This window comes from Aulonocara stuartgranti, assembly GCF_965226115.1.
Source record: "Aulonocara stuartgranti genome assembly, chromosome: 17".
In the NCBI taxonomy this organism is placed as follows: Eukaryota; Metazoa; Chordata; class Actinopteri; order Cichliformes; family Cichlidae; genus Aulonocara; species Aulonocara stuartgranti.
The window spans coordinates 9333879-9358207 of record NC_138953.1 but is presented as its reverse complement, the minus strand read 5'-3'; the positions used below and the strand labels follow the sequence as shown (position 1 = coordinate 9358207).

At 40.8% G+C, this 24329-nt stretch overlaps 2 protein-coding genes across 3 annotated transcripts in view; one reads left to right on the top strand and one right to left on the bottom strand.

Moving 5' to 3' along the window:
* Positions 1-18498, top strand: part of LOC309692594 (phosphatidylinositol 4,5-bisphosphate 3-kinase catalytic subunit alpha isoform-like) — a 26726-nt gene extending 8228 nt beyond the window's left edge. Inside the window, exons 9-26 of the mRNA XM_082511243.1 lie at positions 1996-2241; positions 2594-2679; positions 3254-3359; positions 5257-5409; positions 5539-5673; positions 9146-9270; positions 9900-9981; positions 10213-10377; positions 10654-10757; positions 10891-11062; positions 11183-11289; positions 11372-11493; positions 11883-11961; positions 12103-12273; positions 12448-12565; positions 13206-13357; positions 13465-13627; positions 13772-18498. Coding sequence (XP_082367369.1) covers positions 1996-2241; positions 2594-2679; positions 3254-3359; positions 5257-5409; positions 5539-5673; positions 9146-9270; positions 9900-9981; positions 10213-10377; positions 10654-10757; positions 10891-11062; positions 11183-11289; positions 11372-11493; positions 11883-11961; positions 12103-12273; positions 12448-12565; positions 13206-13357; positions 13465-13627; positions 13772-13879 — 2394 coding nt within the window. The 3' untranslated portion in view covers positions 13880-18498. The remainder of the gene's footprint in view (positions 1-1995; positions 2242-2593; positions 2680-3253; positions 3360-5256; positions 5410-5538; positions 5674-9145; positions 9271-9899; positions 9982-10212; positions 10378-10653; positions 10758-10890; positions 11063-11182; positions 11290-11371; positions 11494-11882; positions 11962-12102; positions 12274-12447; positions 12566-13205; positions 13358-13464; positions 13628-13771) is intronic.
* kng1 (kininogen 1) lies at positions 17413-24329 on the bottom strand. Of its 2 annotated transcripts, none has more exons than XM_082511244.1 (9): positions 24179-24329; positions 23889-23988; positions 22797-22943; positions 22387-22503; positions 22195-22270; positions 20695-20864; positions 20487-20597; positions 20316-20414; positions 17413-19338 (listed from the first exon to the last, which is right to left on the bottom strand). In XM_082511244.1, exons 2-9 carry the CDS (start codon positions 23952-23954, stop codon positions 18946-18948), a joined length of 1179 nt encoding a protein of 392 aa, XP_082367370.1. In that variant the 5' UTR covers positions 23955-23988; positions 24179-24329; the 3' UTR covers positions 17413-18945. The 2 variants fall into 2 exon arrangements, with proteins under 2 accessions (XP_082367370.1, XP_082367371.1); XM_082511245.1 differs by having other exon boundaries at positions 17413-19335.

The window sequence follows — 24329 nt, the reverse complement described above, 5'->3', positions numbered from 1 at the left end:
AACAAAAAACAAATATATACCCATTTCAATTATTTATTTTTACCAGTGAAACCAATATAACATCTCCACATTCACAAATATACATTTCTGACATTCAAAAACAAAACAAAAACAAATCAGCGACCAATATAGCCACCTTTCTTTGCAAGGACACTCAAAAGCCTGCCATCCATGGATTCTGTCAGTGTTTTGATCTGTTCACCATCAACATTGCGTGCAGCAGCAACCACAGCCTCCCAGACACTGTTCAGAGAGGTGTACTGTTTTCCCTCCTTGTAAATCTCACATTTGATGATGGACCACAGGTTCTCAATGGGGTTCAGATCAGGTGAACAAGGAGGCCATGTCATTAGTTTTTCTTCTTTTATACCCTTTCTTGCCAGCCACGCTGTGGAGTACTTGGACGCGTGTGATGGAGCATTGTCCTGCATGAAAATCATGTTTTTCTTGAAGGATGCAGACTTCTTCCTGTACCACTGCTTGAAGGTGTCTTCCAGAAACTGGCAGTAGGACTGGGAGTTGAGCTTGACTCCATCCTCAACCCGAAAAGGCCCCACAAGCTCATCTTTGATGATACCAGCCCAAACCAGTACTCCACCTCCACCTTGCTGGCGTCGGACTGGAGCTCTCTGCCCTTTACCAATCCAGCCACGGGCCCATCCATCTGGCCCATCAAGACTCACTCTCATTTCATCAGTCCATAAAACCTTAGAAAAACCAGTCTTGAGATATTTCTTGGCCCAGTCTTGACGTTTCAGCTTGTGTGTCTTGTTCAGTGGTGGTCGTCTTTCAGCCTTTCTTACCTTGGCCATGTCTCTGAGTATTGCACACCTTGTGCTTTTGGGCACTCCAGTGATGTTGCAGCTCTGAAATATGGCCAAACTGGTGGCAAGTGGCATCTTGGCAGCTGCACGCTTGACTTTTCTCAGTTCATGGGCAGTTATTTTGCGCCTTGGTTTTTCCACACGCTTCTTGCGACCCTGTTGACTATTTTGAATGAAACGCTTGATTGTTCGATGATCACGCTTCAGAAGCTTTGCAATTTTGAGACTGCTGCATCCCTCTGCAAGATATCTCACTATCTTTGACTTTTCTGAGCCTGTCAAGTCCTTCTTTTGACCCATTTTGCCAAAGGAAAGGACGTTGCCTAATAATTATGCACACCTGATATAGGGTGTTGATGTCATTAGACCACACCCCTTCTCATTACAGAGATGCACATCACCTAATATGCTTAATTGGTAGTAGGCTTTCGAGCCTATACAGCTTGGAGTAAGACAACATGCATGAAGAGGATGATGTGGACAAAATACTCATTTGCCTAATAATTCTGCACTCCCTGTAGAGGTGCAACCTGGGCTTTCAGTCAGTGAAATTTGCCCCTATAGGGATGCTGGCAACTTTATCCTGCAGCGATAACACTGTGTGGACTGTGATCATTCGACAGTTTCTTGTAAACCTAGAGGAGTTTTTATCAAAAGTTTAATCATTTACAAACATGGTACAAGTGAGTATTGATCTACTTGCATCGTAACTAAGCCACAATAGAATACAGTGATTGACAGACCCATACTGAAACCCTAACACTGAATCAGCCCTGCTGCCTTAAAGGAATAAAAGTAATTTTAATTAAAGAAAAAAAGGTCATGCAGTCCTTTGGGTCAATATTTATCAGTAAATCCATTAAAGATCTTTTTATTCTAAGTATTGTAGATATGTAAAATGTGTCCATTACTTGTAAGAATTCTATTTTATGTCATTTTGCGAGAACACTCTCATAAAAACATGTTTCAGAAACATACCTTCAGAGAAAAGGTGAAAAATCCAGAAACGTGCCATTTTCTTTTTTTCCTTTGCAGTTCCTGGAAAATGACCAGTTGACATCATAGCATCACACCTAGACACTGTGAAACTCTATCTGCTCAGTAGCTCTGTGTAGACTTTCTACTAACTGTCCTTCTCTGCGTCATTCCCCGTCTCTGTCTCTCCCTCTAGTATATCCGTAGTTGCATCATGCTGGGCAGGATGCCTAACCTGATGCTAATGGCTAAGGACAGCCTGTACACCCAATTGCCTACAGATAACTTTGTCATGCCATCATATTCCCGACGCATCTCCACGGCAACATCGTATATGAATGGGGAGGCAGCTGCCAAGTCTCTGTGGACCATCAACGGGACTCTACGAATACGAATCCTGTGTGCCACCTATGTTAACGTCAATATACGGGACATAGACAAGGTGGGGCCAGCTCAAGTGTGAGGGCTGACCTTTTTGTTACCAGTCAAGCCACCAAAGAACAGAAGTTACATTTTTGCAGTTGACTTAGCAATTGTTACATAAGTACATGAACTGAAACTAAGAACTGCTTGTGAGTAGTTTCATATGACAGTTTGCAACATCTTACCATTACTTACATCCTGTTAGCAGTCATTGCTGAGATCTGGTGTGAACAGTGATTCTCAATAAAGGGGGAAAGCAGCTCTCATGTGGATTTGTGGAATCCCATTTGTGAATCTATTTAAACTGTCAGATTATTTTTCTTCTTTAACTTTCCTCTTTGATGTATTTTGCTTTCCTTCTCTATTTATAGATATATGTGAGGACAGGCATTTACCATGGAGGTGAACAGATGTGTGACAATGTAAATACACAGAGGGTACCCTGCTCTAATCCCAGGTAATTGTCCAGCCTCTCAGTTCACTATATTGAACCTTAGATGGAAAACCTCAGCAGTTGGTGACAGTCAATTTTCGTGCCAGATAAAGAAAATGAATCCTGCTTTAATTCGCTTTTGTGTTTTACCGAAGTTTCCCTGTAGACAGTCTACACTACTCATTTACATTAAGCAGTTGGAGGCAGGAGGGTAAGTTAACAGTTTAGCTCAGGATAGTAACATTAAACTGCCAGATTATATTACTGTGAATGCTGTGTTGGTCCTCACTCGCTCTCAAAATAAAGAAAATTATTTAGATGAATGTATATTGGAGCCCTTGTGTGTTAAAACAAAGACATCTGACATTTGTTTGTGTAATTAAATTTTGTTGCTTAAAATATACTGTGACCTCAGTGAGAGGTGTGCCATTGTAATGTGTGTGAGCATTTATTTTTCTCTGAGATAGAACCTGGAAATAGTTTGGTAGATCTTAGAGATTTTTTTAAGAACCTTTTTGGAATATAGCTTAAGATGCACCTGAGATTTTATTGTTCATATATATCTGGACTTTTCTAATTGCTTTCATTCTTGCTACAGGTGGAATGAGTGGCTTACGTATGATATGTACATCCCAGACATCCCCCGTGCTGCCAGACTCTGCCTTTCTATCTGCTCTGTCAAGGGCAGAAAGGGAGCCAAGGAGGTAGGAAAGAGCTCCAAAGCTCTGCTTGAGTTCATCATTGAAAGGAAATTGGCTTGCAAAAATAGAAAGTGTCAGTTGGTTGTCATTGTTACGTCTTTTAGTTGGTATTGGTAAAATTGTAAAATTACATTTTTAGTGAAACTTTAATAACCTGGGTAGTTTAAGGTATTTTTGATGATTACAAATGATTTAAAATAGACAGCAAATCTCTTGCAAGCCCCAAATAAAGGATATGTGTATTCATTTTTAAAATGGTAAATGTCAATAGGCACCTATGTAAATGTATTGGTGTGTGTGTGTGTGTGTGTGTGTGTGTGTGTGTGTGTGTGTGTGTGTGTGTGTGTGTTCATATCTTTGTGGGGACCAAAGTTTACTATATTTGTGGGGACCAAAATCCCACAAGTTTGAAGGCATTTTTGAGACTCAAAATTTGGTTTTACTGTCAGGGTTATAATATGTTTAGAGTAAGTGGCTAGAGAAAGCATTCTCTCAATTAGATGTCCCCACAAGATATAAATACCCGACGTGTGTGTGTGCTTGTGCATCATGAATGAACCTGCTGTGCCCTGTGTGTCAGTTTGTCTGAGTATATGTGTCCACAGTAAATGGACGCTGTGGTATCATTTTTGACTCTGTTTAATTACTAATCAGCCGTGGGCACTGTGGTGGCAAAAAACATCAACAGAAACACAATCGGCTGGAGGGACTTTTCCATTCATATAATAGGTGTAGGCATGTGGTGAAAAGTGCTAGTTATTCTCACTTCACTCACATCAGAGTAACATAATAACAGGAAGTGGTGGATTCCAAATTAGTTTTTTCAAATTTTTGATCAGAAAATCATTTGTGGTGTCTTTCCAAGCTGCAGAATGACCTCTTCTTGATACTTGCAAAGTGGCATTAAAAGTCTTTCTACATGTTGTTTACACCACATGGTGTCTATGTTTACTGTGTGGTATAAAACTGGCATGGGTCTGTTTTTGTGGATGTGGCCAATATACCATACTTGCTGATTTTTCTTTCATCTTTCCGTCTCCTTCTGATGGAAGAATTGAGGGAAGAGCTAGATGTGTGTATCAGTGTGTTTGAAGTGTGTCCCAATGGTGGATAATGTAACACACGCCTGGGGTGAGTCCCGTCTCTTGTTGTGCCACGTTAAGTTGAGGTCAGGTTAGTGGATGCTTTTTCATGCCCCACCTGAATTAAAGATAAACACTCCTTTTACAGCAGCCCATTGTTCCACAGCTTACTATAAATAGGTGCATTTTGACTGGTTGCTTGCATGTTGTAACTCTATCTGTCACTCTCTTTGTCATCTGGCTCAAATGCTGCCGTGTAGTGAAAATTCACTGTGAAGATCAAGATGTTATCAGAAACGTTTTACTAGCCTTTGTCAGGCCTTTAAAAGGCAGCTTTGATGGGAATGGAATGGTTAAATACATTGTTACTGAATAACAAAGATAATTTAACCACAGTTCCATTAAAATAAGTATCAACCACATTCACTTACATATACTTAACCTTTCAGAGTTAGCAACTGTGGCCATTATTTCATTATAGTTAAGAAGGCAATTTAACAGCATCCACCAAAGAGCATCACTTTTGTCTCTCTAACCAAGAATGAAACCTAACCTTTGGTCTTGGTGCCAAGGAGCCTGCCGAGCCCGTACAGAGTTTCGACAGCATGGATGATAAATTACCAGTTTTAAGGCTCACTGAACCAAGTGTCTTAGTATCCTGTCTCTTGTCTGAACCCCTTTGTGGGCCAAGTTCTCTTACTGTATCATAATTATATTTAGTTTTATGCGAGGTAAACTTTAGTCAGAGTTGTCACGTGTTACAAATCTCTGTGATTTGAAATAATATGCATGGTATTTGTGTTTGTCTTGTTTCCCAGGAGCATTGTCCACTAGCATGGGGTAATGTCAACTTGTTTGATTATACACACACGCTGGTGGCCAACAAGATGGCTCTGAATCTCTGGCCTGTCCCCCATGGTCTTGAAGACCTCCTGAACCCCATCGGAGTCACTGGGTCGAACCCAAATAAGGTATTTGCGTATAACATCTTGTCAATAAATGTAACAAACAAAACAAATAACCAAGCTGTAACCACAAAATGAGGAATACGAATGTATTTCGTTTTATAAAAAATATTTTTTTAATCTTTATTTTTCCAGGAAACACCATGTCTAGAGCTGGAGTTTGACCACTTTAGTAGTCCTGTCAAATACCCAGACATGAATGCAGTGGAAGATCACGCAAACTGGACCATCTCAAGGGAACTAGGGTTCAACTACAACCTCTCAGGGCAGGTAATATAAGACTGTAAAAAATGTGTTTAGCTAACTTTAAGCCAACACACTTGGTTGCAGATAGGGTCCCCACAGCCTTTATATAAGAAAATGTCTTCCAAACTTATCTCTGTGACCAGCATGAGTCTTGCAGGTGTGAACTCTGTAAAGCAGGTCAGGAATATAAGAACTATTAACCCCATTGTACTTGTTACAGGTAGAGATGGACCGATCCGATATTACGTATCGGTATCGGTCCGATACTGACCTAAATTACTGGATCGGATATCGGAGAAAAATAAAAAATGTAATCCGATCCATTAAATATCACGAAAGCACCTCACAAAACTTGCAACACGCCGTAACTCACCTCAGAACGTATGCATCACGTGATAGAGCGGCTGTGGCATGCGGGACCTGTCGGTGGTCTGGATAGCATGTGGAGCTTCGCTAGCAACCTGGCATTTCATCTCCGACAAAGTTATCCCCGAGAGAAGTAAAGCAAGTGTGTAAGTCCATCTCTGAATGTTTGTAAAGCATTCCCACGTTAAGCTTAACAAGCGACTGCCTCTCGCTCTCCGGCTGCTACTTCAATCGTGAAACTGCTTAAATCAGCTGATCGGCTTTTCTGTCGCGAGTCTGTCTCTCGTTTGTTTTTGGTCCACTTTGCGCCAGAAAGAGCAAACCAGCGGCTGAACAACAGCAGCACGTTTAAGCTTGATCAGCTGTTGTTAGAATTTATTTAATATTAATTTCTACACCAGGATCTTTTTCTACGTAGCTGACGGCTGGTAACTGTGCAGGGGCGGATCTAGCAAAGTTTAGCCAGGGGGGCCGATAGGGCATTAACTGGGAAAAGGGGGCACAAAGACATACTTTTCTTTCTTATTCTCATTTAAAATGTCTAGCTTTTAATAAATAATTATCTGACACCCAAAGTTTTAATTTGATGTAAAATGAATAGAAGTCAATTACTGTACATAGTGACTATTAAGTCTAATATATATACCCTAGTAAGCTATAGTACTTTTTCCTTTGGGAAGGTACCATCTGTGCAGTCTGCAATTTTGTTGAAGAAAGATGTTGAATCTATTTAATATTTCTTGAAAAAGAATTGATTTCTGTGCATTTTTTTTCACACTGCATCAAATTAAGGTTGATTACGTCGATTAAGCATCATGAGGTGGCGCGTGAGGGGTGGTTCCCTATTTTTTATTTATTTAATTTTGTTGTTGCTGGGAGTTGGAACCCTATTAGTTAGGTTGCTTAATATTTACGCTAAGTACTCTTTAAAATACCAGAATAGGGAGGATGGTGTAGGTCTAAGTTTATTAGATTGATCAGTATTGCTGAACTATGAAATATTTTTTTTGTATACAGGTATAACAGAATAGCTTTAGTGTAGTTGTTGTTTTAAACTTGAGTATGAACTTGCAGACTTGCAAAATGCAGCAAGATATTTTAAAAAACAGTTTTGTTGATTAAAAAACACTATATCGGATTCATATCGGTATCGGCAGATATCCAAATTTATGATATCGGTATCGGACATAAAAAAGTGGTATCGTGCCATCTCTAGTTACAGGCAGTTGTGAATTTGCAAAACAGACATATACTTTAGATAAATTAATATTAAATACAATAAAATATTCACTTTCAGATACACACTGGCAAAACATTTATTTTGCAGCTGGCAGAGTTCAAATATTTGCTTTCTTTTCATATGGCTTATACATAATACTTGTATGTAGATTGAGATATTGAGTCATTTGTTTAAAAGGTCAAAGGTGTGTGCTTTATTGTACTGAGATCCAATGTCTCAGGCCACATTTGGAGGTTGGCTGGGCCACAAATGACTGCAGTGTTGTAGCACAGTATGTCCAAATGTGCCTTAGGTTAAAATGGAGTGAAGCCTGCTCAACAGACCAGGCATGGAAAGACCACCGCTGCCTCATACAGGCCTGACTTTAGCATGTGCCTTTAAATGTTCAAGTAAAATGTTGAAATGAGATCCAATAACATGGATGTGGACATTTTTTTTTTCTAATACTGGGTGTGAATTGACACTCCAGGAGGTGTCTGTTTATGATTGGCTCTCCAAAGAACCCTGTTAATTCCAGGTATGAACAGAGCCTTTATGATCACATGATCCTCACACCATGTAGTATGAGTTGAGCATTCCTCATATTTGATACAAACATCATGAATAACTTAGCACATCACCTCACACTATTCACGTCCGCTCACATGCCACAGTGCAAGCACAGATATGTGCGTTGTGCAAGGTCAGCTCTAAATATAGTTGGGCGTTATTCATATCTATGTTATGTTGGTGTGCAAAAATGCAGTTTGTTTCCACAAAATAGTGCTGCCTCTAGCAAAACATTTGCATGCATTTAACATTATTGGCAGCACAGACACAATTAGCACAAATTATTTTGACGTCAGTTAGGGTTTTCCACTGTGTGAGGGGTTGGTCATGTCGAGCTGTGCTGTGAACAGCTGTAGTCACAAAGTGCTAATGAAGCCCCACTAAACTGTAAACCCACTGAACTCCAAAGACACACAGAAACATGCGACAAAAAACCCACAGTCCACTCCCCCCCCCCCCCTTTAGTTTATTTTGGACATTTATGGAAAAAAAATCACTGCTGACTAGATTAAACTTAATTAATTCAGTTATTTCCAGTACTTTGCAAGGCGCAGTGTAAGTTAATGTCTTTATTTATTATGACGGTGAACATGATGGCGTGTCTTATTTGATTTCTATGTGAGAGAAAACCGTGACTGATGTGTTAAAGTGACAGGTTATTGGAGTTACTGTGCCATGTGAGAAGATGTGAACAGTGTGAGCTCATGTTTTATTCATGATATGCGTGTCAAGTGTAATAGTGCCCGTCTTGTGCTATGTGATGTGACGTTAATATCACTCATCCAGAAAAAGAATGAGTTGTCTGCAGTATTTATTAAGGATGTTTGTTAATGACTGGACGAAGGGCAAAGCCAGTTTCCAACAGATTTTATTCTTGTCTTATGAATGTGATGAAGGAACGAAGGGAAAGCTTTAATTCAGGATTACAGTTCATTGTTGGGGTCGTATAAAAGTCTGAGTCTCCAGATGAATTTACGCTGTATGTGGTTGTGCTGTGTTCCAGCTGCACTCCAACTCTGTCTCAGTGTTTAGTAGAAACATTTCACAGCTAATCTGTCATTTTGCAGCTGTGCCTCTAAAATATTCTGTTACTTTTCAGACTTTTTCTTGTTTTACAAGCATAAAAACACAATCATGGTTCATTTACACATGGAGCCCCAGTGAATATGATACATTTTTGTTGCTTCCTAACTTTTATGTGATCAAAGCATTATCTTGTTTGCTGGTGTTGTTGTGAAGGTATTTTATAACCGCGTTAATAGCTTGTTAATTGCTGCTACCGTGTTGAGTCTAATGTAAAAATGTAGTGTTTGAATGTGTTTTATTTCTGGTATGTTTTAGAGCAATCGAGTGGCCAGAGATCACGCCCTCACAGAGAGTGACACCGAGCAGTTGAGACAGCTGAGTAACAGAGACCCTCTGTCAGAAATCACTGAGCAGGAGAAAGACTTTCTCTGGAGACACAGGTACCCTCTCAACCAGCAAACATGGCACTACGCTGTGTTACTGCATACTTTATTTAGGGACAATGCTTCCATTGCTATATTTAAATGTAGAGTACTCTAAAGCCCCAACTGGGATCGACTCACCATGGTTTGCCACAATTTTTACAGATTTTCCATTAGGTCAGTTGGTACCAGGTACTAAAATGTGTTGTTGTCACACTGCGTGCAACCAATTAGCTGGTCAGTGGCGTCACTCGATGAGTCATGAGAGTGTCTCATTCATGAAAATCAAAACAGTCATTTTTGAAACCCAGCAACGAGGGAAATGGCTACAAAAAACAACACTGTGGTCCCCGAGTCTGAGAAAAAACCACAGACCGAGCAGCAGGTATATTTTTACCTCGATGTCCACCTTTGTTGTAGCATTCGTCACAGGACTCTCTTCAGTGTTGCTATAACGACAACCACACACATTAGCTGGTACTCAATTGCATTGGAAAACAAGTTGATCCAAGGCGAGTTGTCGCAGCCATGGTGAGTCCTTCTGAGCAGGTACTAATGGAAAAGGGGCATAAATGTAAAACAAAGCTGGTTATGAATGAAACTCCAGTCCAAAGCACAATGTCAATCCTTTTTTTTTTTTTAAACAGGCACTACTGCATGAACATCCCAGAGATCCTTCCCAAGATCCTTCTCGCGGTCAAGTGGAACTCCAGAGATGAAGTAGCACAGGTAATTTCCTGCCACATAATTGTCTATTCCATCTCAGACATAGAATATTCAAGGATGTTTAGTTTATGTACACAGTTAGATTGAAACTGCTTTTGAAACTTGTCAGTTACTTTGTACAAAGCATTTCTTTGCATAATCACCAACTTGTAAAAAAAAAAAAAAAGCTTTTCATTTAAGTAAGTGTGTTACTAATGAACACATCTTCATCATTCTTGGTTTGCCTGTTTCCAGATGTACTGTCTGTTGAAGGAGTGGCCGTCTATCCGTCCTGAGCAGGCCATGGAGTTGCTGGACTGTAACTATCCAGACCCCATGGTCAGGCACTTTGCTGTACGTTGCCTTGACAAATACCTGACTGATGACAAATTGTCCCAGTACTTGATCCAGCTTGTACAGGTAGGTCCAGTCAAGTGTTGGATCTGTTGAATTTTAAGAACTGATAAATGGAAAAACTGGGTTAAAAAGGAAGACACCAAGTATGTTTGGAATCTCATTACTGGAGTTCCTCCTTTCAGCCTGTGTGTTTTTGTTCGTCCTGTTCTTCTTTGCTAAAGACTTTCTGGTCTGTAATGCCTCGGGTTGTATTTGGTGTTCAGTGTACAGAGACCCCGTGGTGGGAAGGCATCAAGGACTGCTTCTTATTCTTTTCTTTCAATCTTTCCTCTCTTCTAGGTTTTAAAATACGAGCAGTATCTTGACAATCCCCTGGCCCGTTTTCTCCTCAAAAAGGCCCTGACCAATCAGAGAATAGGACATTTCTTCTTCTGGCATCTCAAGTGAGTCAGCATTCAGACTACTGTTTGTTTTTGTTACATGTACCTTCCTTTCACTGTATCCCTCCAGAAGGCTTAAAAACTAATCTTTCCTCTCTGCTTCTCTCTCATTTTTCTCGATGTGGCTTTGTTGCAGGTCAGAAATGCACAATAAAACAGTGAGCCAGAGGTTTGGGCTGCTGTTAGAGGCTTACTGCCGTGCTTGTGGCATGTACCTAAAACACCTCAGCAGGCAAGTAGAGGCCATGGAGAAGCTCATAAACCTCACCGACATCCTCAAACAGGAGAAGAAGGATGAGACGCAGAAGGTACTGATTAGGACAACACATGTCAGAGCTGCTTACAGTATAAGGAACATGCTGTGGAACTGGTTCCTCATCTGTGTGCATTTTGGCTTTTTTGTGGTTGTGTACGTGTCTCTCATGCAGGTTCAGATGCGGTTTCTTGTGGAACAGATGAAGAGGCCAGACTACATGGATGCCCTGCAGAACTTTACGTCTCCTCTAAACCCTGCGCATCAACTTGGAAACTTGAGGTCAGAAGCAAGAGATTATTTTGTGTGTGTGTCTGTGTGTGTATCTGTTCAGTAACTTGAATCTTTTTGAATTTGTTTACAGGTTAGATGAATGCAGGATTATGTCGTCAGCAAAGAGGCCTTTGTGGCTGAACTGGGAAAATCCCGACATCATGTCTGAGATGCTCTTTCAGAACAATGAAATCATCTTCAAAAATGGAGATGGTAACGCTGACACACAGAAAAAGTCATTTACACTGACGACACTTTGAGCAACACTACCAAATTTCCATTAATATATTTTGAGAAAATTAGTGGAAAGCTTTTAATGACTGCCTACATTTTTAGCTGTCTCTCGGTCCTCCTCCTTTTGTGATAGCTTTGTGAGAACTGCTCACACTTTGTGGTCTGTTATATGAAGGCTGCAGCATGTTTGGACGACCCTGTCCTTAATGTTGCTGATTAGAGCATGCAGAGTTTCTTGGCGAGCTTTGTCTATTATAATTGGAATAATTGATCCTTATATTGTGTACTTGTTTCATTTGTAGGTATCCACGGATGCAATTAACTGTCTCTATTGTGTGTATGTGTGCGTGTGTGCATCTGTGTTGTAGACTTGCGCCAGGACATGCTGACATTGCAGATTATTAAGATCATGGAGAACATTTGGCAGAATCAGGGACTGGACCTACGGTACTACTTTCTTTCTCTCCTGTTATTGCTTTGTGTGTGTGTGTGTGTGTGTGTGTGTGTGTGTGTGTGTGTGTGTGAGAGAGAGAGAGAGATCCTTGTGACCGTGCATTTGGCTAAGAAGAAAATGTGTTTTGTCTTCAGGATGTTGCCCTATGGCTGCTTGTCATTAGGAGATTGCGTGGGTCTCATTGAGGTGGTTCGCAACTCCCACACCATCATGCAGATTCAGTGTAAAGGAGGCTTGAAAGGGGCACTGCAGTTCAACTCGAATACTCTGCATCAGTGGCTCAAGGACAAGAACAAGGGCGAGATGTGAGTTTTGTCCTGATACTTTGTGCAACGTCTCCGTTTGGCACTAGTGAGCAGTGTCAGATAGAGAACTTTTAGTTTGTGGATGGACATTCTTTGATTTGATTTTAGCCATGTACTAATTTGTAATTTCTCTTTAAAAATCCAAGTTAATTGTGTGTTTGTGTGCTTTTGCAGGTATGACATGGCTGTAGATCTGTTCACAAGGTCTTGTGCTGGCTACTGTGTAGCTACATTTATCCTTGGGATAGGAGACAGGCACAACAGCAACATTATGGTCAAAGATGATGGACAGGTGACTTGAATTTGCACACATACGCAGCAGGGCTGGGCGAAATATTTTAACAATATATATGTCGAGAGAGACAAATATGTTAGGAAAGGCATCCTGGTATGTTTTAATATCCATATTAAGCGGGTCTTGTCTAGCATTCCTTGTCTGGAGGGGAAGAGAGACGTGGTTTTAATGTTATTTGAACCAGGTCTTTCTTTCCTTTTTGGGGACACAACACTTTAAGTCTGATTTCAGTAACTTGGCATCCGTTTTAACAGTGGCTGCAGCTTTGTGCAGCTGCTGTGTGGCTCTCTGGTAACTCTCACAAACTCAACAAAGAGTTCCTCATTTTCCAGAACAGGGGCTGGCATGGCCACTTTCCTTAATGCTAGAGTTACACTGGAGACAAACAGTTGTTGGAAACAGTGGAACAATCAGAGTTCTTGGTCTGTGAGCAATGAACTTGCCACTGTCAGTCAAAGCGACTTTGGTTCATCAAGCTGGTCATAAACCAGCAATATGATGGTATCAGACCATTAACAGTTAATACAGCCTGTGATAAATCGTAAAAATCGCTAACTTGGTGCTGGATTTAACCTCAGAGGAAGTTTACTTGTTAGTTACTGACTTTCTCTGTTGGTCTTTATTTGTTCTTCTTCAGTTATTTCATATAGATTTTGGCCATTTCCTGGATCATAAGAAAAAGAAGTTTGGCTACAAAAGAGAGCGAGTGCCCTTTGTTCTGACACAAGACTTTCTCATCGTCATCAGCAAAGGATCCCAGGAGTGCGCAAAGACCAAAGAGTTTGAAAGGTACTCCAGTAATGTGTTTGTGTGTATGTTGTCTGGTCACTTCCTCAGTACCACACGATTGTATAAGAAGATTCACTTTTGTTAATCAAAGTCTACAATCACTTTAGGTTTCAGGAGATGTGTTATAAAGCCTACCTAGCCATCAGGCAGCACGCCAACCTCTTCATCAACCTGTTCTCCATGATGCTCGGCTCTGGCATGCCTGAGCTGCAGTCATTTGACGACATTGCCTACATTAGAAAGACGCTGGCACTGGAGAAAACAGAGCAGGTAAACGTGGCCATTCTCTAACAGTGTTTTGTTCTTTTAAAATCTTTTCAGCCCCACATTTGGCTTTCTTAAACTTCTGAATATGTGTTTTGGGTGGTTTGTTTTCTAATCTTTTATCTTGTATTGTTTTTCTTCACGCTGCAGGAGGCACTGGACTATTTCATGAAGCAGATGAATGATGCTCACCATGGAGGGTGGACCACCAAGATGGACTGGATATTCCACACAATTAGACAGCATGCACTAAACTGATGCTGCAGACAAACCCAATCCACCAGTCCCAGCATGGAGTACTTCACGCAGACGAGTCTTTCAAGGCTCTTCTCGTTTACAGCAGATATCACAAATGGCTCCCTGAGGATGGATGCTTGCAGCTTGATCTGTTTTTTCTTTACAGCATTTTTCTTTTTCTAAACGAGGTTCTTGTGTTTCTGTGGGTTTTTTGGGGGGGTTTTGTTTTTTGTTTGGTCTTGATGATGCCGTCCGAGTATCCGCTGCCTGTTTCAGGGTCTACATGGGAGCATTTTCCTGTTGCTGTGGAGGTGTACCCACCATGGCTATTATGCTTCCTCTGTATTTTTTTTTTAAACCACAACAGGAACAAACTGGCCAACCAAGGAAAATCTTATCCTTTTACTCCATTGCTCAGTGATAAAAACCAAAACTCGGAAAACTCAGTGTAAAGATGACATTTTTGCCAAGGTATAAATGTAGCCACACAGTTCAACCTGCTGCCCCCTCTGCTGTATTAGTGCTGCACACTTTCTCCACCTAGAATGGAGGTTGTTTTTTTTTTTAATCTTGTCACCCCTGTCATTAGGAGCTAGTTGGCACAAGAAATAGTCTAAATTAGCTGCGGTTTGTTGTACAGTACGGGATAACTGGTGCACGGGAGCCTTTATGATGTCTTCCCCCATCTTTGTGGTGAAGTCGCCCCTTCGCAGATGATTTGGAGTTGTCTCTCCTTCCTTTGAACTCCTTGTGTGGAAACGTCAAGGTTGCAAATCTGCAGGAGAGTCTTTGAGTTGTTTTGCACAGATCTGTAGGCCTCCACCCTCCACTCCAAACAGCCTCATTGAGTCAGCACTTCACCCCAGAGATGGTGGTGCAGCTTTAGACTCTTGCATAAACTTCAGGGTGATGATGCCTTTCCATCAAAAAAACAGCACTTAGAGAATAATATACAGATTTATTATGACTTTTTAAATTTATTTATGTACCTAGTTTCTTTCAGTTTCAGCAAAAGGCAAAACCTGAACTTGACTCTTCAGAAACACGGTTTTGTTTTGTTTTTTCATTGTGTGTGCGTGTGTGTGCGTGTATCTGTAAATATAATTGAGGTTGAAGCATCTGTGTTACATGTTTGCAGCTTCACACTACCACCAGTGCTACCGCTTACCCCTGTTACTTTACCCCTCAATTTTCAATTTTTTTATATTCACAAAGTAAGACTGATGTTGTTGTTTTGGGGGGTTTTAAGCTTTTTTTTCCTTATATTTAACATCTAATTTGGCCACCCGATTCGTTGTGGCTAGTTTACAGCCCTACTTGGGATAATTTGTTAAATGATGCAAAATGGAAAGCGTTAAAAGTGCCAATATCACATTTGAAAAATGGGACCTATATTAAGCCTCTGGCTGTTTGTTTGTTTGTTTTGTTTTGTTTTGTTTTGTTTTGTTTTGTTTTTTGGCAAGCAGAGGCCCTGGGGAATGTCAAGTCTTCCTCTTGATTAAAAGCCTTGGCATCACAGCACAACACTGCACACTGTTGAGCCCTACAAACTCTGCCTAAGCAAACCCTGACAGCACTAAGTCAAAAAGCATGGCAGGCTTAGCGAATGATTTGACCGCCTTAGCGGTCCTTTTGACCTTGTTAGACTGGCGGGTCTTGACACATCTCTCATTAGAAAGTTGCTAAAATGTTGAAGTATATTTTAAATTGTGTTTTTGAAACATTTGATTTGAGGCTTGCAGTCTTTTGCCAAGTGGAGACACTGAATTATGTTGGTCTTGTATTTTTGTTTTTTGGTTGTTTGGGGATTGTTTTGTGTTTTTTACATTTGAAAATCACATTGAAATAGTAGCATGAGTGTTTCGAGGGGGAGGTTAGTTAGTTACGAGATGAAGTCCTCAGAAATTCAGCTGGAAGCCTCTGAAAGTGGGCGCTGGCTCAGCAGATATTGGATCATTTATCCAGGTGGCAGAAAATGTATTGAAAGATGAAAAATTTAAACAGATTGTTTGCACTTTGGGGCAGCTTGGGGTCATGTGATTGGCACAATGAATATTCATATTAATGCTCAGTTTGTGTGTACAACCCAAGACGTGAAAAAAAGGTATAAAACCGTTTTGGGTTGGGGGGGTTTGGGTGGGGGGCCTATGAGATACGAAGAAGAGTTAGCAGTGTTACATGAAGCAGCTTGGAAACTGTTGTTCCATAGTGTCTTTTGGGCAGGCCGTAGTTGGTGGAACTCGCAGTGTGCTCTGCTAAGGAGAGAATGTAGTATTTTACAAGAAATGGAGCCTCTCACGGTGCATGTAGGAAAGACACTAGGACACTACAGTATGAGACCCGGCGTGTCTGTGGGGAAACAGTCTGCACTTTGCCGCTTCAACTGCTGATTGTATAGAAAAGCCAAAGTTGTGTTCTGTCGCGATGCGGCGCGCGCACGTGCGTCACATCATTGCAGCATTAATGGCTAGAATGTATTCAGTCGCTAACATTGATGACTCATCTTTTTGCATCAGTAACGTGTTTCTGTCCCTACACAGCAGGTCATCAGCACAGAACGCATTCCTTTGTTTTCTCTACGTGCCAAATCGGACAGTATCGCTGATGTCTGCAAAAGCTGATGCTTGAACAGTGTCATGCAGTGAGGCATATTACAGACTTTTACAATTTAAAAAAAACAAACAAAAATACAAAAAATATTGTGGTATGCACTTAAAGAAAAACTCTAGTTCTCAATGCCTTTTTGTCCAGAAGGACTCTATAAGAAGAACGTTAGCCTAGTATGCATGCAGCATAACCAGTATGTATGTAAGATGTACATTTTGAAGCAGCATTAAGCAGTATGTATGTACAGTTACAGTCTAGCCTTTTTTCTATGGTAGGCTTCATGTGTAGTGTTCTCTTTAATATCCATGTACTCTCCAAACAAAGTGTGCGAGCGTGTGCGTGCTCCTTTCTGTACAGGTTGCAGAGCTTCATTGGCGGGCTCCAATGAAAACCCTACACACTGTGTGTATGTACATGTTCTGCCTCTGTGTGATGACACTAGCAGCAAAGGTGTCTTTAAATGTTTTATAAATCATTTTCTCTCCTGGCTGGTTTGTGCCAGAGAAGAAAAACAAACAGACACACAAAAATGCTGTTTTTTTGCATCATTTGCAAGGAAACATAAATGAGGGTAAACTTAGATTTTTTTTTTTTTCTTTTTCATAAATTAGTCGTTTTACTTGAAGCACCATGAATCGAAACCACAGCTGTATTTTGTCAGTTTAGATTTGAGGTGTAAGGGGTCTGTGTGTGTTGTACCGATTGCTGAAGCATTGGGTACAGGTTGCCTGTTTGACACCCTCAGTAAATATTAGTGATGCCCAGAAATGCATTTTCAGCTAATGAAGAACTAAAGTTGCGCTTGAGTTCAAATTTTCTGAGATCAGGTGGCAGCTTTGACGTCACAGGGGAAAACGTAGGCGTCTTCTTTAGACCATGCTCGTTTAAAACGTCTTCTAATCCCTCAGCTTTGGTGCTGAAGTGGTGCAGTAACTGTTGCCCTACCATTTTCTCCCTGAACCGATTTTTTTTTTTTTTTTCTATCCTTTTAACCATCACATGGCTCAGCACAGGTTCAGATTTACAAATCATGCCATCACAGGATCTGATTTCTCTCCATTTGTTTCAGTTTAACTGTATGATTGGGTTATGTGCAGGGGACAGAGTATCACAAAGATACATCTCTGTTGTTTTGCAATCTTGCAGAGTCAGCTGACGTCAGAGATGACTGTTGGTTGTCTTTAAACCCCCTATGTGTCCAAAGAACCGAGAGCGGAGGGAAAATGGTTCACTGTGACCATAACAACACAAACACCAAGCGAATGTAAAAGTCTGCAGCCTCTGTGAAGACTATAGTGTGCTGCCTCTAGTCTGAGGTGTCTCTGTTACTGTTCCTATTTGTTTACCTGGTGTTCATGTTATTGTGTCCACCATCTTTTTAATTGTATGGAACCCGATATTTAGAAATGAAGCAACGACGGTCCCTCTCTCTCTCGGTGAATTGAACAGATGTGGAAGGGTTTGAACACTTAGACTTGCAGGGAATAAAAATATGGACAAAATATGTGAAATATTGATCATTTATATTCAATTTGGAGGTTCGGAAGTGTCTCAGACTCTCACACATGGCTACATGCTCTGTGGTTTCATTTTAATACTTTTTTCTTTGTTTTTTGGTATGCAGTACTAATATTTCCATAACATACCATGTTGTCAGAACTCTAGCCTATACTATGAATGAATGTACGCCGGGCCAATGTATTGTTACTCACAGCCTACCTGCATGATATTGGGTGAAGCTGAATACTCTTCCTGCTGCATTTTGTTTTCCTTTTTTTTTTATATTGTAGTCTAATAGGCAGCCATACAGACATTTATAAATGAATGCCTTAAGTTTGCTAGTTTCTAGGACAAGTTTGCCCTCACAGTAACCTGCTTTTTTATTTATAAATGTATGTTGTGTTTTGTTTTTGGGTCACTGGTCGAGGAGTAAAGGTTTGTACCCCGACTGACTGACTTACTGACTGACCGACTGACTGACTCATCATCTGAGTGTTCTGTGAAGATGTACAAATAAATTTGTTAAAGATTGACCTAGCTGTGTTTGCTCTGGCACTACAAACCTTGCAAAACATGAACATTTTCCACCAAATTTTAATTTTATTTTAAGCTTCAATGTGTAAGCATTTTATATTCACACATAAACCAGCACACAAACTGCTCTATCCTTTGATGAACTCAACTCTTTGATTCCAAACAGACATCGCTTTCTTGAGAGCCGTAAAATTAGAGTTCTGTCTTAATTTCAGTTTCTTTTCCTCAGTTTTCTTAAGACTTACAAGACCCTAAAAAAATTTTATTAACTGAACCCATCTGTTGTATCATTTGAAACCTGGCATCTTACAAGACGATCATCATCTCCCAAAACTCCCTGCAGCAACTAGAGAACTAGTCTGCAACAAAAACAAAAAACAATCTGCTGGAAGAGCGCAACAAGTGGAAATTTTCTGTTATGAATCTGGCTCCCTTGAGGAAAGAAATTATGACAACAGGTCTGTATTGATGAAGGTTCCATCTGCTGAGGGCTGTGGAGAAGCCGCTTCTACGGTAGCCTTGGTAGGAGCTGCAGAGTGGTGAGGCTTCAAAGCTTTCCAGGGCTTGGATGGGCAGTGGAAGAGATGGTCTTTCGCATCTGCGTCACGTGAAACTGACGGTGTGGCAGATGTGGTGTCCTCCTCAGATGATTCTTTAGTTTTAGCTGTGGTGGGGGGTTGTGAGGGTGAAGATGTAGCTGTGGCATGGGGTTTGACTGAATGTAGTGTAAAGCGATTTGGGGTATTATGGTCTTGAGAAGCGCTATGCAGGCCATTACCATTACCATACAGGAAGTGCCTGAGAGGAGACCAGCCAGGAGGACGACGCCTGGCGAACTTCTGAAGAAAAAGCAAAGGATTTATAAGAAGATGGACTCGCTAATGGACCTTCCTAATCAGTGACCTCTGTGCAAAAGTCTCAAGCCATACCTCATTTGTTTATCATTTAATTCCAAGTAGCCTGACTTTCTTGTAAATTGTTGAAATGCTCTTGAACTGCAAGTATTTCTCCAGGCTTTCTTAAGGTCAAATATTTACTTTGGACATTGGCTGCTTTTTCACTCATATTCAGTCCAGTCCTTCTACCTGATCATTTCAGAAGAATATTCTTTCATTTGTTAAGCCACTTCACACTAACCTAACATAAAAAGGAATGAGCGAGTGTTAACACATAACAAAGAACTTAGCAAAGAACCCATTTTAAATTCTATCCTGGCTTTAAAGGCTGAGTTCTCAAAGTAAGAACCACAAATCTTCATCATTTCCAGCCACAAAACCAAGATGATTTTCTTCATATAGCCGTACTTTGCAATAATTTGGGATCAACTGTAATGTGACAAAAAATTCTGTTTTCTTTTTAAAAATTATTTCTTTTCTGTACGTTGACAGTGATTTCTGCGGAGTGATTAAAACAGAGCGTCTAATACGACAACCGACTGAAATGAGAATTCAGAGCCTAGTTAAACTTTTCCATTAAAGAAATGTGCTCACATTTCTTTTTCATGCAAACTGGTGCGTTTCTTTTAGATGGATAACACTTAATTTTCATAATTATAAAATTAATTTCCAATAACTTAGATGAAAGACTAAGATGGAATAATTTGAGGTGCACAAATTGGAAGGTTGGTGGTTAGATTCCCAGCCCTTCCAGTTCAAAATATCCCAAAGCAACCCAGATGGTAAACCCGCTGGTACATCCAGTGGAGTGGGAGAGTGAATATTAGCCAGTGCAGTTACTATGTGAATGGTTTTCATTTATTTCCTGCATTCTTGTCTACTCGCTCATGTTTGATCATCCTGTGAAAAGAGGGACTTACAGAGGGTGGCAATTGACCCGGTGCACACTCTATGTGGGCCTGTGGTGGCTCAAGTCTCCAAGGTGCTACATCCACTGTAGAGTTGCAGTTGGCATATTCCTGCAGATGCACAGAACACACAGTGAGAAGCACATCTTGGCTGGGGTGATTTGTGCATTAGTTTTGGTTTACCAGATTATTTTCGTCTGGGATGCATATCTCGTTCAGGTCTGTGTGTTCAGCCTTGGAACAGACGGTCTTCTTCATGTCAAAAATCAGCTTAAATCTGAAGCCAGCAACCACCTACACAAATACACGTGATGCGTAAAGACAAAAAAGGAAAGAAAAAGAGATGCCTGTCCTCCCCATTTTCCCTTCACTTCCATGCCACCTGCTGTACCTGTCTGGTGGCGTGGCCAATATTGTGCAGACTGAACAGGTGGGTAGAGTCAGACATGGAGTTGTACTTGGAGATGGAGACAGAAAGGGGAACCTTAAGGTCCTCGGAGTCTACATCGATGAGCTCTGGGCAGCCCATGCAAGATGCTTTCTCAGAAACGATGTGCCCTTCTACAGTGGAGAAAAATCTGAGTCATGGAAACGCATAAGCTCATATTCCAATAACTGCTCAAGGTTCAGGCAAACAGAGTTGGTTAAAGCTTTTCAAAAAGTGTCTAATGTTATTTATTTATGATGTTTTTAATCTAGTTAATTAATTAAAGAATGCCCCGAATTCAGGCTCCCTCTGGATGTGTTTAGATCAACACGACATGATCTCAGTGTGCTTGATGGAACACAAAACAGTCCCAAATAGTCTGTAATACAAACAGGCCAGTGAGAGAAAATATACTTTTTGTTTGTTTTTGGAATCTGGCGGTCATGGAGCATTGGGAGGAAAGCAAAGCCTCTAGAAAGCAACCCAGCTGCCTAATGGTTAAGACACCAGTGGGTATCTCCTAAAACCCAGTCCTGAAATCCCTTCCCAGGTGCTTTATCCCCCATACACACCTTGACACATGTGACCTTATACTTCACATAATGGTGGGTCGGGGCAGTGCCTCATAAAGGATCTGTGACAGAAATGACCGCATGCCTTGATTCACACCTCGGTTCATATGACCTTCATTGACTCACATCAGCACCAAGTGGGTCAAAAATGATCAGGACCACCTCCAAGGACACACTCCCACCAGGGGTTAAATACCAGGGACTGTCCTTGGGTGATTAAACTGAAGAAGAACTGAATCAAAAAGTCCACCAGCCTTCATTTCAAGCCCTTTTCATTTATCATTAAAAACTAGTAAATGTGCTGATGCCACCTATTTACTTAACCTAGCTTACTTTATTTCTTTACAACCAAATCGCACATGAAACAATCAAATACTACTTTAATGTACAAATACAGTTTGCAAGCTGAGCTTTAAAAACCTGCAAAATATCCTGTGAGTGGGAGAGAAAAACACAGGATTGATATACCGAACGCCTATATTTGACTGATTAAAGTCTAGACTGCGTCACTGCCTTTTATGGTGTTATAAGTTAATATTGTGCTTGCAGATAGTGTTGGCATGTTAGCCAATCAGCCCCCTTCTGTTTCCCCAGCAGCCCGCCAGTGCCCATTTCCCTCAGTGACTCACTGTTAGGTGGCTGTACTCTGGTAAACACATTCATGGTGTAAGAACTGTGGATATTTCTGGTTTTGATAATGATTTACGTTCCTTATGTGGGAATTTTGTCTCTAAAAGCAACTGGTTCTGTGTTAAAATGAGGTCCCAGTCAAAATGGATTCAATAGACCATGTTCTGCAGCAAGACAACAAAAAAACCCAAAGAAAAAAACAAGCTTTGAAAGGACTGTTAAAAACTTTAATCTGATGCTGAGTTTATTCACCCTCACTCACCAATCTGGCAGTCCACCTGCTTTGTCTCAGCCTTTGTCTCTGACATGAGGACGGTGGCGTTGCAAGAAATCGGCCCCTGGAGGGACACGACAGACCGTGCGACGGCTTTGTTTTTACTACAGCATTTAACAAGAACTTTAATATTTTCATACCACGAGTTGTTAAATGGGAGGAGGAGCTGATTATTGTTACCTTGCTTCCAGACTGCAAATAGTCACAGTCTGTCCAGGATTTGCTGCTGTCAGCTGTGCACTCGCTCTTCCAGGTAGTGAACTTCAGTGAGTACACTGAGTCTGAGCCATTCTCTGACTGGAGACACACACACACACACACACACACACACACACACACACACACAAATATATGTAATCAGTGTGCACCAGAAGTCAAAGTGTCACAGGATCTTTGAATTTCTTGGTAATCGTCCCAGAGCATTGAATCCTCTTGTTTTTTTAGCTTTGTAAGGAAAAACAGCCACAAGCTCAGTTTTAGTTGAATCCAACAAGCTTGATTCCCACTTATGTAACTTACGTAACAAAAAAGCTCATAAAATCTCACAGTATTGTTCTTCATGGTAACACATGTGTCTGCAGTCACTGTACCTTGCTGGCTTTCAGTATCTGAAAGAGGGCCAGCTTATGGCCGGTGCTCAGCCTCTCGTTGAATTTGTCCACAGCGCTGTGGACAGCCTTCTCCACAGACGGGTCATCACAAAAGATCAGGACACCAGACTGGACCTCCGCTGCCTCCTGGATGAAAAGAAGGAAGATGATGCACAGAATGATTTTTTTAGAATAAAGCCAAAATGTTTTTGTAAATACCAATAGGCTCATTTCTTTTAAAATTGACAAAAACTGTCGTGTTTTCCAAAAGTGTTGTGATTTGTCTGATTTATTTTTAGCTTCTGTTTCTACATTTTTCTGCAATTTACTCAGAAGTAAATAAGGCTGTAAAACTTCATGTGTTCAGCTTTCAAAAACGTTGAGGTGACTTACTTTCCTTATTTGCGTATATTCACAAGTTATCCTTTAACTAATACTCTGCATGCAGGACTTTTCAGGTCAATACCCCGATATCAGAAAACAGCAGAGCACTTAAAAAGGTGCTGCACCACATTTGAAAGGCTTCTAAATTGTGGCATTGCACTGCAGCTTGTGCTAAAGTAAAAGATGTAAATGTTTCTTCATCCTCAGATTATCTGCAAAATGAAATTGCGTCATTTCAAAGGGTCACAAGAACTGAAATAAAGTACAGTACAAACAAGGCAAAGTCAGTGACCCTGCAGGTTTGTACTGCAGTGGATTTGCACTCCAGGATCGGAATAAGGGAGTAAGAGTTGATTGTTATTTGCTTTTTGTGGTTTTAAGACATCCTACTTATGTACTGAGTGTCCAGATTACCAAACTAGTAAGGGAATCTACCAGAAACTATAAAAAGATGAAGCACATATCCTCCAATTCCCAAAGTAAGTGATGCTCTTGCTTTGACGTGAGGCATCCGAAAAACTTAGCAGTTCTGTTTTTAATACTTTTAGCTTATATTTATTAAAAGTATTTAAAGATTTTAATGGAAGATCTTTGCTGTGGTGTTTAAAAACATCCTCTTTTATTTGACAAAACGATCTGATCACCCCCAAGCAGCCTTATTCGTATATTCTAGGTTTCAGAGCAGGAAATCTGGTGTTTCCTCCTTACCTGCCCAAAAACTGAGCACAGCAGGCCCAGCAGGCCCAGCACACACAACCCCACTCCACTCCTCATCTTCAGATCCTGCTGGATGTTTGACTCTGTTCTGCTGTGAGACACAGAAGAGACAAATATCACACACCACCAAACACTGTAAGCCTCAGGTAACCACAGCGAGGCTGAAATGACCTCCAAATAACCTCCGAACACTGATAACTTTCACCGGATCAATCTAAAAATGCACTCCTGTGCACAATTTGCTCGCTTCAAATTATTTACTATAAAAAATGTCCTCTTACAGTTTCTGAAGGTGTAGGCCTGCTGTCGATCCCGCTGAGCTCGTAGAGGAAAAAGTCCACTCCTCTCCACACTGGGATGGACGGCTGAGTGAAGATCTCCTGAAACTGTGGGTGGGAATCGTCAGAAAGACATTGACACACACATGGACAC